General features: G+C 43.6%; 1 protein-coding gene across 2 annotated transcripts in view; it reads right to left on the bottom strand.

Moving 5' to 3' along the window:
* Positions 1-12,997, bottom strand: part of CCBE1 (collagen and calcium binding EGF domains 1) — a 140,568-nt gene that overhangs the window by 66,063 nt on the left and 61,508 nt on the right. The window contains exon 1 of one of the 2 annotated variants that reach the window (XM_083702868.1): positions 8,266-8,339. The exons of the other annotated variant lie outside the window; for it this stretch is intronic. Coding sequence (XP_083558994.1) covers positions 8,266-8,324 — 59 coding nt within the window. The 5' untranslated portion in view covers positions 8,325-8,339. Of the gene's footprint in view, positions 1-8,265; positions 8,340-12,997 lie in introns of those variants that run through there. 2 annotated transcript variants of the gene reach the window in all.

Raw genomic sequence — 12,997 nt, 5'->3', positions numbered from 1 at the left:
ACATTAAATACTGTGAATCATTAAAAGGCATTTTAAAAGAGCTCAAAGCATTTACTTGCAAAAACAATGTGGAATATCTCTCTTTACCACATTTGAAGATATTTATCTTTACCACATTTGAAGAATTCCTAATGCAAAGTTTCTGCTTTGTGGAATGGTTTACTAACCCACATCCACCCTGCCAAATAATAACAGGTTTTTTTAAAATAAATAAATAAATAAGTCTTCTTCCAAGGCAGATGTTCAAGGATAGATGGATGTCTCAGTCATCATGAAACAGTTATTAAAAGAAAAAAACACTGCTCCAAATGCATTTCTCATAGGAAAGTATTGTTTTCAGTGGAATTACCTGAATAAAGAGTTGGCATTCCATAATAAATGCCAGATTTTTAGAAAAGCTTTGGTACATAGTTATAGCAAAAGAAGAAAAGAGTCGTGTCTACTTTGTTTAGAAAGCAGCTTTTAGTAAGCAGTATTTACTTTAATAAATGTTTGTCTCTCACACTTCAAAAATAATAATAATCTCGGTTTCCAGATTGCTTCACTTATTACTTAAAAATATGAAGCAAATGCAGCCATTTCTCCAAGGCAGCGAAAAGAAAGCGCTTGTTACTACATTGAACAGGCCTGGTTCACGTGACACTGTTAGACCAACTATGGCTTACCATGGAAACACAAGAGGCTCCTGGAGACAAACTCTGGTCCTTTTTGTTCCCACTTCCCACTGAGGGAAGAGCTTAACCATACCCTCCAATGAGACACAGACCAAAACCAGGATGCCGTGATCCGGGTCCGCACTCCCACAAGAGTCACGTGACTCACATGGGGGCCCCATGCGAGATTACAGCCCTGAAAAAGCCCCTATCCCCTTAGGTGTTTCCCCCCGTACAGTTATTTGTACATGTGTGTACCCCAGGGCTCAGGGCCGGCCCACCCATAAGGCAAGGAGCATGGATGGTGACTGCCTTGGGTGGCTGTATCCAGAGGGCCAACAAATCCCAAGGTGGATCTTTATTTTCTCCTTTGTTCTTGATGTTCACTCACCCCTTCTTCCCTGGTGGGGAGTGGGGGGACGCCATTTTGTGGTTCGCCTCAGGAGCCAAAATGTATTGGGCCAGCCTTGCCAGGGTTATATTCAATATGCTGCTACTTGCTCCTTAGTGTAAAGGTAAAGGTAAAGGGACTCTTGACCATTAGGTCCAGTCATGACCGACTCTGGGGTTGCGGCACTCATCTCGCTTTATTGGCCGAGGGAGCCAGCATACAGCTTCTAGGTCATGTGGCCAGCATGACTAAGCCGCTTCTGGCGAACCAGAGCAGTGCACGGAAACGCCGTTTACCTTCCCGCCAGAGCGGTACCTATTTATCTACTTGCACTTTGACGTGCTTTTGAACTGCTAGGTTGGCAGGAGCAGGGACAGAGCTCACCCTGTCGCAGGGATTCGAACCACCGACCTTCTGATCGGCAAGTCCAAGGCTCTGTGGTTTAACCCAAAGCACCACCCGTGTCCCAGGCCCCTTAGTGTACAAGTGGTGTAAGTTTGGCTATGTAAGCATAAGCACAGGACAACTCCAGTACATACTGGCATATAGATACTAACCCCTGTCAACCCTGCCCCTGAGTGTAATAAAACATAAGCTGCATGCCAGCATGCCTATGGCATTTTTGTAAATGATCTACTGCTACATTAACATATCAGATTCATGACCCAATGCAGCCCAGCAACAGAAATATTACTATACCTGTCATAACTAGAATTGTTAGTTGCAATGAAAGGGGTGACCTGAATATATATGGTTCACAATTTCCTGTTACCGCAAACCAACTTTGGCAATTCATATCTTATTGCAATCTCGCTGCTTCTTGCAATTAATCACATACGAACTGTGCATTCTTTCCAGTCCACGACAATGGCTTTCCTGAGGGCTGTTTGGACAATGGTTTCAAATGAGCCATTTCTCAAAAGGGCAATTAGTGCTAACAGGCACTATTCCCAAAGTCCTGGGCCTCCAACGGTATCCAATGTGCTTTTCAAGAAATCTGAGAAATGTCAAAATATGTAACTTCCCGCATCATTTTTATCTTGCTCTGCTTCATCGGGTTAAAGATTAATGCTGATTAATAGATTTAATGATAAATGAACCACTTTGTAGCAAAAGACCTAAGCATATTTAGCTGTGAAAGAGTGAGAGAGAGAGGAAGGAAAAAGAGAGTAAACAAATTCTGCTTAGGCTATGGTAAAATATATAGCAAAGAAACTTCTCTACTTAAGCCACCTGTGAAATTGCTGCCCTGGATAGTAACAATTAGCAACTTGAGCTTATGGCAGGAAACACGACCTTGATAGTAAAGAGGATGTAAATGGAATAGTATTTAAAAATATTCAGCTATAGATATTGAAGTGAAACCAAAGCTCCAATGAACAACATCTTACATGTATTCTTGAAATTTTGCTGCAGGTGGCTGCATAAGTCACCTGCAGCAAGCTCCACAACCCAACAGCTACATATGGTGGACCAGGTAGGACTCTCTAAAGTTCCAGGTTTTGCTGGCACAAGGACTGCCATGCACCATAACAGATGATTGGAAGCAAAAGGTTTGCATGCAAGTGATTGGCATGTACTCTTTCAGCTCTCTTTCTGAGCCCCATCCCCATTTCCATTTAGACATCAGTGGCAGCAACAAGTATGGCAGCAAATGCCCCAAGGATCCCAATATTATTTCATGTTTTAGAGTATTTGATGAAAGACAAACAAAACAAAGTAAAACAGGCTTCCTCAATCTTGGCCCTCCAGATGTTTTTGGCCTACAACTCCCATGATACCTAGCTAGCAGGACCAGTGGTCAGGGATGATGGGAAGTGTAGTGGCCCTCCAGATGTTTTTGGCCTACAACTCCCATGATACCTAGCTAGCAGGACCAGTGGTCAGGGATGATGGGAAGTGTAGTCTCAAAACATCTGGAGGGCCGAGTCTGAGGAAGCCTGAATTAAAACAGTCAATCAGGCTTTACCAAAATTAAAGGAAAACAGCCACATTTCTTATAGCCTTAAAAAACAGATGTTTTCAGTTGCTGTCACTGGAGGTGACAGGTTGTCTCCATGGTAAGAAGCAAGAGAAGGGGAAGATATAGTCTTCCATATTATGGGGAAAAGTATCGCATTTCTATTTCAATTATTGTTATTTTTTCTAAATTTGCACTTATGTGGAAAATTAGCATGTGCAAATTTTGTGCGGACTGTATCCCCTTTTGGCTTCTATTTTGGGGATGCATAGATCCCCATCAGCTAGAATTCAGATGCATCATGGACAAAGAACAAAACGAAATGTGTGACAGTAAGAATATAAGAAGGCTGTAATATACCCAGGTTCAATGCATTTGCTCAAAAGAGCTAATGAAAATTGCCCAACTAAGTTACCTGTTACTTCACAGAGCGATCTATTTCTTTGGACGCCTTCCCAAAAGAAAATGGCTGTGCACCATAAAAAAGGCATTAGGCAACTGGGGCCTGAAGCCAGCTCCTTTTGTGCTTTCATTTTTGGTTTTATAGTAAAGCAGGAAAGCATATATTTTATTACCTGCACTGGAGTGCATGCAGGTAAAAATGATTGACGAGTAATCACACAGTGGTTCAGTTTGCACCTTGGCTAAGCTGCTCCACCGCCACCCATCACCAACAACCTTTGCTTCCTCCAGTGTTTCATGTTGTGCCTGAATGAATGAAAGCTCACTCAAGCTTCAAAGAACATCATCACTCGTGTGTGTGTGTGTGTGTGTGTGTGTGTGTGTGTTTTTAGGATGTGTCTGTTCAGCTCTGCCAGCGGTCTGCTGGGAATTTCTCACAAAAGCAGGCTTCCCCCTTGGAGGGGATTATGCACTGACTTTGAAGATAGTTTGCCAGCAATTATTCCCCTTAGGTCAAGACTTATTACAGTTCTCTACAGCCGCTGACACAGTGTGGAGGAGGCTTCTTGTTTTTTATCCAAAGTATCACAGGTAAACAATGCGGCTGACACCGTCTACTTTTAATGCGTGTTGCAAACATATGATTGCCATCCCAATGTTTTATGGGCAACAGTGGAGCCTCACCGACTTCAGCAAACTGGACTGCCCAGAAGAACTGCACAATCTCATGCCAGTTTTCCTGACCCCCCAAGCCCGCCTTCCTTTCAGAGACTTAAAGTCTGTGCCAAGTCAGATTGCTTAGCAAAAAAGCTGGTTGCTGGGAACTGATTAGCAGGCTCCAGACTGAGGGCTGGGTCTCAGCAGAGTCAACAAGATAAAAAGCATAAACCTCTTGCTCTTACCCTTCAAGAAACTCTTCATAGCCCTGCTTCTCCTTTACCTTTCCTTTTATCTACAGGCCAGCACAGACTAATTGCCCTTATTTATTTTTTTACTTCTACCCATGATGGCTCCCTGACCTGATTGTGATTAAGGAATGCATCTGATGTGTTTGCCCAAGGGAAACTTGATATTTTGCATGCTCACACCACAACCCTTGCAAAGCTGCCTTAGTTACAGGTATCTGAAGAAGTGTGCATGCACACGAAAGCTCATACCAATAACAAACTTAGTTGGTCTCCAAGGTGGGACATGGGTGGTGCTGTGGGTTAAACCACAGAGCCTAGGGCTTGCTGATCAGAAGGTTGGTGGTTTGAATCCCCGAGACGGGGTGAGCTCCCGCTGCTCGGTCCCTGCTCCTGCCAACCTAGCAGTTCGAAAGCACGTCAAAGTGCAAGTAGATAAATAGGTACCACTCCGGTGGGAAGGTAAACGGCGTTCCCGTGTGCTGCTCTGGTTTGCCAGAAGCGGCTTAGTCATGCTGGCCACATGACCTGGAAGCTGTACGCTGGCTCCCTTGGCCAATAAAGCGAGATGAGTGCCGCAACCCCAGAGTCAGTCACGACTGGACCTAATGGTCAGGGGTCTCTTTACCTTTATTAAGGTGCTACTGGAAGGATTTTTAAAATTTTGTTTCGAAAGCTGCTTAGGCCGTTCATCTCTAGCCCAGCACTGTCTGCCCTGATCAGCAGCACCTCTCACGGGTCTATGGCAGAGGTCTTCCACATCACCTCTTGCCTAATGCTTTTAAGAGGAGCTGTGCCAGGGGCAATCTTCGAGCAATGTATGTGTTCTACACCACTGGGCTATATATGGTCCCCTCCCTAAAAGTACAGCCTCCAGCCTCGTTGAATGGGCAGAATATCTGAGGAGCAGAGTCCTTACTCATCAGTTGTCTCTACGTGGGATGAACCCATCTATGCATGTACCTGATGAAGTAGACCGTAGTCCATAAAAGTGAAGTCATAATAAATTGGTTAGTCTTTAAGGTGCGACAAGACTGTTTATTGGTTTTGCGCAAGATGACTCATCCTTTCCCTACACACACACACAGCTGAAGGGAGCAGAAAAGCTCTGTTTGCTTGTGTGAGAACAATAAAAATGTTTTTGGGAACAGAAATGAGCAGCAAAAACAGAGCTCAGCTAAGAGCTGTTCCTGGAAGTTGGAAGCATTTTGGGAGCACAGGGATGTTTCTCTGGCTATGTGATGTGGAACAGCAGATTTGCTCCTTGCAAGAGTTCTGCTGCCTGTCTCCACTTATTCTCATTTAGTATATCTGTAACTATACCCAAAATATTACAAAACACCATACGTACCCAGCAATTTCTGCTTCCAGAGAAAACCAAAGCTTGGTAACCACTGCCACTGGAATTTCTTGCTGCTTGTGGGAGTTGGGAATGTGAAAAAAGTACGCAAGTGATCTCTTATGTCTAATGCTTTTTAAAAATTACTGTATCAGCCAAAGAGTGGTTAAAGTGTTCCCAGAAGTAATTAAATCATATCAAGTGAACTTGTGAATGTAACCATTGCTGTATTGGACAAATAATAACAGTGGGATTTGGCTGAAATGGTGCATTCCGTCCCTCTTAAGTGCCAAAAATAGGAAGACGGTTCATTAAGGACCTCAGAGGAAAAGCACAATGGACCTAAACTGCTGTGAAAATTCAGCTAGCGTGGACATCATTCTCCCCCTTTCTAAGTATTCTTAGATATACTCTCTGCAACATGTACCTGGCGATTAGACAACAACTATTAAAACAGAAGTTATATGTTAGCTAAGGGACTAGGAAATAAACATTGGCCAGCCAATCATTTTCACATGAGCTCTGAAAAGCATAACATCCGTGGTCAAAAATAGTAACAGAAGACATATAAATCTTCCATGGGAAAGAGACTACTGGGGAGATTTTACCACCTGGAATATAAGCATTTGGTTTCCTAAAATACACACCGCCTGTCAAATGCAGCAGTGCCCATAGTGTGAAGGTGTCAAAACCACCAGCAGCTGCTAATCTCATTTAGAGAGGAAGGGAATTCTGAATTTTCCCCAAAGCCTCTTTATGAAGAATATCAGGAAACAAGGCCCAGTGATTCAAGTCCCCCTCCTTCTGACATCTATGTGCCATTCATAATGCAGATTATTTTGATGAGATGATAATGATTCTGCTGCCGAAAAGAAAGGATTTCCCTGAACATTTGTTTACTTTGTGATTTTTTTAAAAAAAAATCCTGCCCTTCTGCAAATTTGCTCAGGGCAACTTACCATACCATAACACAAGACAACTCTTTAAGTATATAAAAGATAAACAGCAGAATTAAATTTATTAGAACAGATAAAACCATAATCAAGACAACTTACATTCCATGCAAAAAGCAAATAAAAATGATTTTGCTGTCATCAGAACAAAATTATTTTATTTTATTTCAGAGTCCTTCCTTAGGAGGGGATTCCACAGACAGGGGATGTACAGATGAAAAGTTCCTGTCCCTAAGTCACCTTCTGCCTGTTTTCAGAGGGTGGAGCAGATTTCGTGTGAACAGTGCAGAGTTTGGGAGGCTCGTGTGTGTGTGTTGTGAACTGCCTTGTGATTTTCAGATGAAGTGCGGTATACAAATTTAACAAATAATGCTAAGTAATAAACAATGGGTCCAATGGTTAAGAAGGCAGTTTCTGCACATGCTATAGAGGGAAATGAGAAGCAGAGGGAGAAGGTAGCCCATCTAGGAGAAAAGAAGAACCTGGGAAGGTACCCCATCTAGGAGAAAAGAAAACAGTTATCCTAATCTCTGCTGTTTTGAGGCTATACTCATTCATGAGAAAGGCTTCGGGAATAAACCCTGAGGAAAAATCTGTACCCGCTGCCTTGTGGGACATCTTTGGGAGAGGAAAAGGCTAAGGAAGAATGCCTACACAAATCTGGACCGGAGTCCCTAAGGCGGTTGCATGGGGTCTTGCATGGAGTGCAGATGACATAACTCTAGGGATCTAATCTGTGGTACTAGCTATGTACTGGGTTACTTATACATTAGCAAAAAAGAGGAAGAAATAAGATACAGGTTTGCATAAAATGTGCATATACTCTGCATATATGTATAGATGCATCTATATGTATAGAGGTATATTTAGAAACAATTAGTACAGTAAGAGTCAACTGTTACGCTAGGCAGCTCCTGTATGTGGAAAGGTGTGCGATATTGTCATTTGCCTCAGGTAGCAAAATATTTGGGGCCTGTCCTGATCCTCTGTAATGTACGGAACATGGCACATTAGGGTTAATTAATCTGCGGCCTGGTTGGAGTATGCATGCGGATTGCCTTCAGTTATGTTCAATATGCCTGCAAGGGTAAAAAAAAAAAAAGCCCACAAGTGTTAGAACTCTCTCTTCCAGGGGAAATGTTAAAAAAAAAAGGCTCTAAAATATCACATAGCTTAGGGAAGTGGGGAGCTCAGAGCAATATAAAGGACATTTTCCTAATTGGCTTCATTCGAGAATACCATGCATGCAGCTGACCTTGAGAAATTGCACCGGGGGTAGCTCCCCACAAAAAACACACACACCAGAAAAACCATGTATTATTGTAGTGCAAGTGCTGAACCAGAAGGATGGAAAGACGACAGAGTTGTTGTTAGTCTGTTATAAAACACATAAAGAGACAGACAGTCTTGAGGCACCTTAAAGACTAATAAATGCATTTGTGGCATATGTTTAGGACACTCCTGAAAAAGAAGAAAAAAGCTTATACAACAAATCAAATCTGTTAGAATTTATGGTGTCATAATTCCACCCACCGATGCAGAAGTGGGGAGGCTTTTTCAGAAATGCAAATCAGGCAAGGGGGGAAGAGAAAGGGAACCGAGTGCCTTATACACTGCACCCAGGCACAGAGTTCCAAATTTAAGAAAAGAAAACATACTTACTCAGAGTAAGAGCTCCCACAGCTACCGCAACTCAAGACCCTTTTGTGCACATCTGACATTCTTTCATTATTGTGTATGGTGTTAATTTCACTGCCTTCGTCTGGTTGTGACGTGGCCAAGTTTCGGTTGTCATAACTCAAAATCTCCCAAAACTTTATTGTGGTTACCAGTCTCAACATTAACATAATATTTGGCACGTACGCTTCTTGTGGCTTTTTCGGAATTGGTTTGTTTGCCGCAGAAAATGCTTGGTTGATAAAAGAAACGTCCTATAATATCTATTGTGACATGGGAGAGGGGGAAAGAATGAACAACAAGACCACTGTGGTGGCCCTCTAGAGACCTCACCATTTAGGGAGGAGCCAGGGTATGTTAATCTCATCTGCAATGGATTGAACCTTAACAAGGTTGCATATAAAACTGCAACTGCTGATAGGAACATCCTATGATTCCATTCACCTTCACATGGATAGGGCAGGAGAGCCCAGGAGACATAAGAATTATAAGAAACCATGACAGCTTTTCAATAAATCAATCATAGTAATTAAACATGATAAGGTGTTTTCAAACATGCTATTTGATAAATGTAAAATACACCGGACAGTTAAGTCCAGTCAAAGGCGACTATGGGGTTGCAGCACCCATCTCGCTTTCAGGCCAAGGGAGCTGGTGTTTGTCCATGGACAGCTTTCCAGGTCATGTGGCCAGCATGACTAAACCGCTACTGGCACAACAGAACACCGTGACAGAAACCAGAGCGCATGGAAACACCATTTACCTTCCTGCCACAGCAGTATCTATTTATCTATTTGCACTGGCGTGCTTTCGAACTGCTAGGTTGGCAGGAGCTGGGACAGAGCAACCGGAGCTCACTCCATTGTGGGGATTCGAACCGCCAACCTTCCAATCAGCTTAGACCACAGTGCCACCCGCATCGATTTAATACATGAAGGGTGACTAATGCAAATTGTTGATAATACAGCTTCCAGGTCATATGGTCAGCATGACTAAGCTGCTTCTGGTGAACCAGAGCAGCGCACGGAAACACTGTTTACCTTCCCGCCGGAGCGGTTCCTATTTATCTACTTGCACTTTGACGTGCTTTTAAACTGCTAGGTTGGCAGGAGCAGGGACCGAGCAACAGGGGCTCACCCCGTCACCAGGATTCAAACCGCCGACCTTCTGATCGGCAAGTCCTAGGCTCTGTGGTTTAACCCACAGCGCCACCCACGTCCCTACCCTGTAAGTTAGACCATTATTAATATTGTCAGCATATAAAATGAGGAGGAACGAGGCTGTCAAAGAGCCGCTTGCCTAAGACCACCCCACAAGTTCAAGGACCAGGTGAGGTTTGAACCTGGTGTACCCCAACTCATAGCTCTTTCTCTTAACCATGATACAGTTTCAGAACCTACGTTTTCAGAATCATGTTTTCCAGATGCGGCAATCAAATGCCAGAAGATGAGAAATGTGGTTTGCAAAGGTGTTTGTTTTTGATCTGAGTGCACAACCCCGATAGTGAGGCATAATGGCTGCTGAACATCTGAATGCTTTCCAGACCCTTGAGTTTCTTAGTACAGCATGAGAAGGCCAGCTTCAGGCCCCTGGAGTTCTTCCTCCTGCTGCAAGAGGTCAGCAGAAGAGGCCAAGACAAACTTCATCACTCATCTGCTAGGTAAGCCCTAGTGACTGATCAGGGGAACCATATTGCTTCAAAGCAACAGTGAAGCTCACAAGTAGAGGAAGGAAATAAAAGCATTTGGCATCTTCAGAGAAGAATAAGATGATTTAAAGTAAGGTAACAATGCCCAGGTAAATAGGCAAGCTTGGGTGATCTAAGCAGAGGTGCACATAAATTTGAGGAGTCCCTCCAAGTTAATGACAGGTATAAGCCAATTGAAAGGGCCCAGTAGGTTTCAAATTGTTGCCATTGCCTGACAGCTTTTATCCTTTAGAGCCAAGCTAGAGAACAAAAGCCTATTTTTGGTAAATCGAAACCAGAAACAGAGGAGATTTTATGAGGGCTTTGACAAAATGTGGGATGGCAGGGTTCGGACGTGGGGGAAGCTCCTGGTTTCTTGCCAAATTCTTACGCAAGCTGCATTTCCGAATGCAGTGCATATAAAACCCTGTTATGTTAAGAGGCATTTATTAATACGAATTATTGCTTAGAAAGCCCATACACATACACACAAGGCATAAGGCACATGCATTTAAAGTGCACCCAGCCCTTCCCAACTGCTGAATCCCAAAACTGAAAAGGTCGAAGATTCAGAAATGTACCAAATGGGGACTGAAGGAGGGAGTACCCTTGGGGGGGGGGCTTTCATACAGGTATTGCATTTGCCACATTGTCGCTTACTAGGTAAATGGATACAGTGGTACCTCGGGTTACATACGCTTCAGGTTATGGACTCCGCTAACCCAGAAATATTATCTCAGGTTAATAACTTTGCTTCAGGATGAGAACAGAAATTGTGCAGCGGTGGTGCAGCGGCAGCAGGTGGCGCCATTAGCTAAAGTGGTGCTTCAGGTTAAGAACAGTTTCAGGTTAAGAACGGACCTCCAGGATGAAGTAAGTACTTAACCCGAGGTACCACTGTAATTGACTTCCTGCCCAATGCAGGCATAGCACTGAACCTGCTTTCAGCTTTATGTCTGAAAATCAAAGCAAGGTAAAGTGTCAACCAAAACCAAGAACATGGAGCCATGCTTGAAAGTGGGTGTGCAGACCGCATCGTGAATTAACTATACACCTATAACCAGCAAGCCACAGATAAGGTAATTACCCTGCTTCTGCAGCTGCAGGTAGGTTTCACAGGTTTCTTCCTTTACAAGAAGCAGGGTTTAAGCTTGACAAACTGAACCAGGGTTGAGGAACTTATAGCTCTCCAAATGCATTGGACTTCCAGCTTTCATCATCTCTGGCCTTCGGACATGCTAACTGGGGCTGATGGAAGCTGGAATCCAACAATATTTGGAGGGCCACAGATTCTCCATCCCTAAAGTACACCAATGTATATTTGAGATACTAGGTCCATTAGGTCCAGTCGTGACCGACTCTGGGGTTGCGGCGCTCATCTCGCTTTATTGGCCGAGCGAACCAGCGTACAGTTTCCGGGTCATGTGGCCAGCATGACTAAGCCGCTTCTGGCGAACCAGAGCAATGCATGGAAACGCCGTTTACCTTCCTGCCGAAGCAGTACCTATGTATCTACTTGCACTTTGATGTGCTTTTGAACTGCTACGTTGGCAGGAGCAGGGACTGAGCAACAGGAGCTCACCCAGTCGCAGAGATTCAAACCCCCAACCTTCTGATCAGCAAGTCCTAGGCTCTGTGGTTTAACCCACAGTGCCACCAGCGTCCCATTTGAGATACTAATCAGAGTTAAAAACTTACCATGGTTAAGCATTGCTTCTGTATTGTTCTTGATCATAAAAGGAATGAAGGATTGCTGACAGATTCGTTCTGACACATTCGTTAAAGGAGGTTAAGGAGAAGCATGAGACTAGCCCAAGGGCACCCAGTGGGCTTCAGTATCCAAGTCCAAGAATCTATCAGCTGCAGCAGGACGGCTCCCCTGCAGTGCGACCTTGTTGTCATTCACTCGCTCAAGGAAAATTAAGAATTGGACGGTGGCCTAGTGATCAAGGTCCTTTAACAGTTGTGTGTAAGTGGGAATTTTAGTGAATGTAGCTTTTCTTTCCCTTATGCTTTGAAGGTGCAAACATCTGCACAGTGCAGAAAGATTGTCAAATTTTGAGGAGAATTTTATAGTTTTGTACTTTGGTCTTTGGATAAGCCTAAAGATACTAATATTAATGGTGCTTATTTCAATGAAGGTATCTTTTTGGAACTGCCATAATAGAGTCATAGGAATTGGAAGGGACCATGGGGCTTAAACCCATGACCCTGAAATATTATTATTATTATTATTATTATTATTATTATTATTATTATTATTATTATTATTATTTCGGTCACAGACCAGGCCAGCCCAAATACAATATCAAGGAAGTCATAAAACACGATAGGGATACATTTGAATTTGCAATTAGGTATAACAGGGACAATACAGATATAGCAACAGTTAAGGTAAAGGTAAAGGTACCCCTGCCCGTACGGGTCAGTCGTGTCCGACTCTAGGGTTGTGCGCCCATCTCACTTAAGAGGCCGGGGGCCAGCGCTGTCCGGAGACACTTCCGGGTCACGTGGCCAGCGTGACGAAGCTGTTCTGGCGAGCCGGCACCAGCGCAGCACACGGAAATGCCGTTTACCTTCCCACTAGAAAGCGGTACCTATTTATCTACTTGCACTTTAGGGGTGCTTTCAAACTGCTAGGTGGGCAGGAGCTGGGACCGTTTGACGGGAGCTCACCCCGCTGCGGGGATTCGAACCGCCGACCATGCGATCGGCAAGTCCTAGGCGCTGAGGATTTACCCACAGCGCCACAAATATATAAATTAAAACTTAGTCCCTAACGTATAACCTAAAATTATCATTTAAGGCCTTAATCATTATGATAGCACAGCTTGTTCCCTAAGTTTCATGGCAATTAGACAGAATTTGGCTACCCTTAACGTGATCTCAGGATCCTTGTTCTCTACCGGGGATTTTAGACATTGAAGTTCAGATTCATTTGGAGATTTTTGCACAGCATGGGTAATAAATACTGAGCGTATATCTCTGTAGAAATGGCAATGTAACAAGGCATGAGAGACAGTTTCTACC

This window comes from Podarcis gaigeae (genome assembly GCF_964106915.1).
Source record: "Podarcis gaigeae genome assembly, chromosome: 11".
In the NCBI taxonomy this organism is placed as follows: Eukaryota; Metazoa; Chordata; class Lepidosauria; order Squamata; family Lacertidae; genus Podarcis; species Podarcis gaigeae.
Note: the sequence above shows the minus strand (reverse complement) of the source record. Positions and strands in the feature narration are given on the sequence as shown.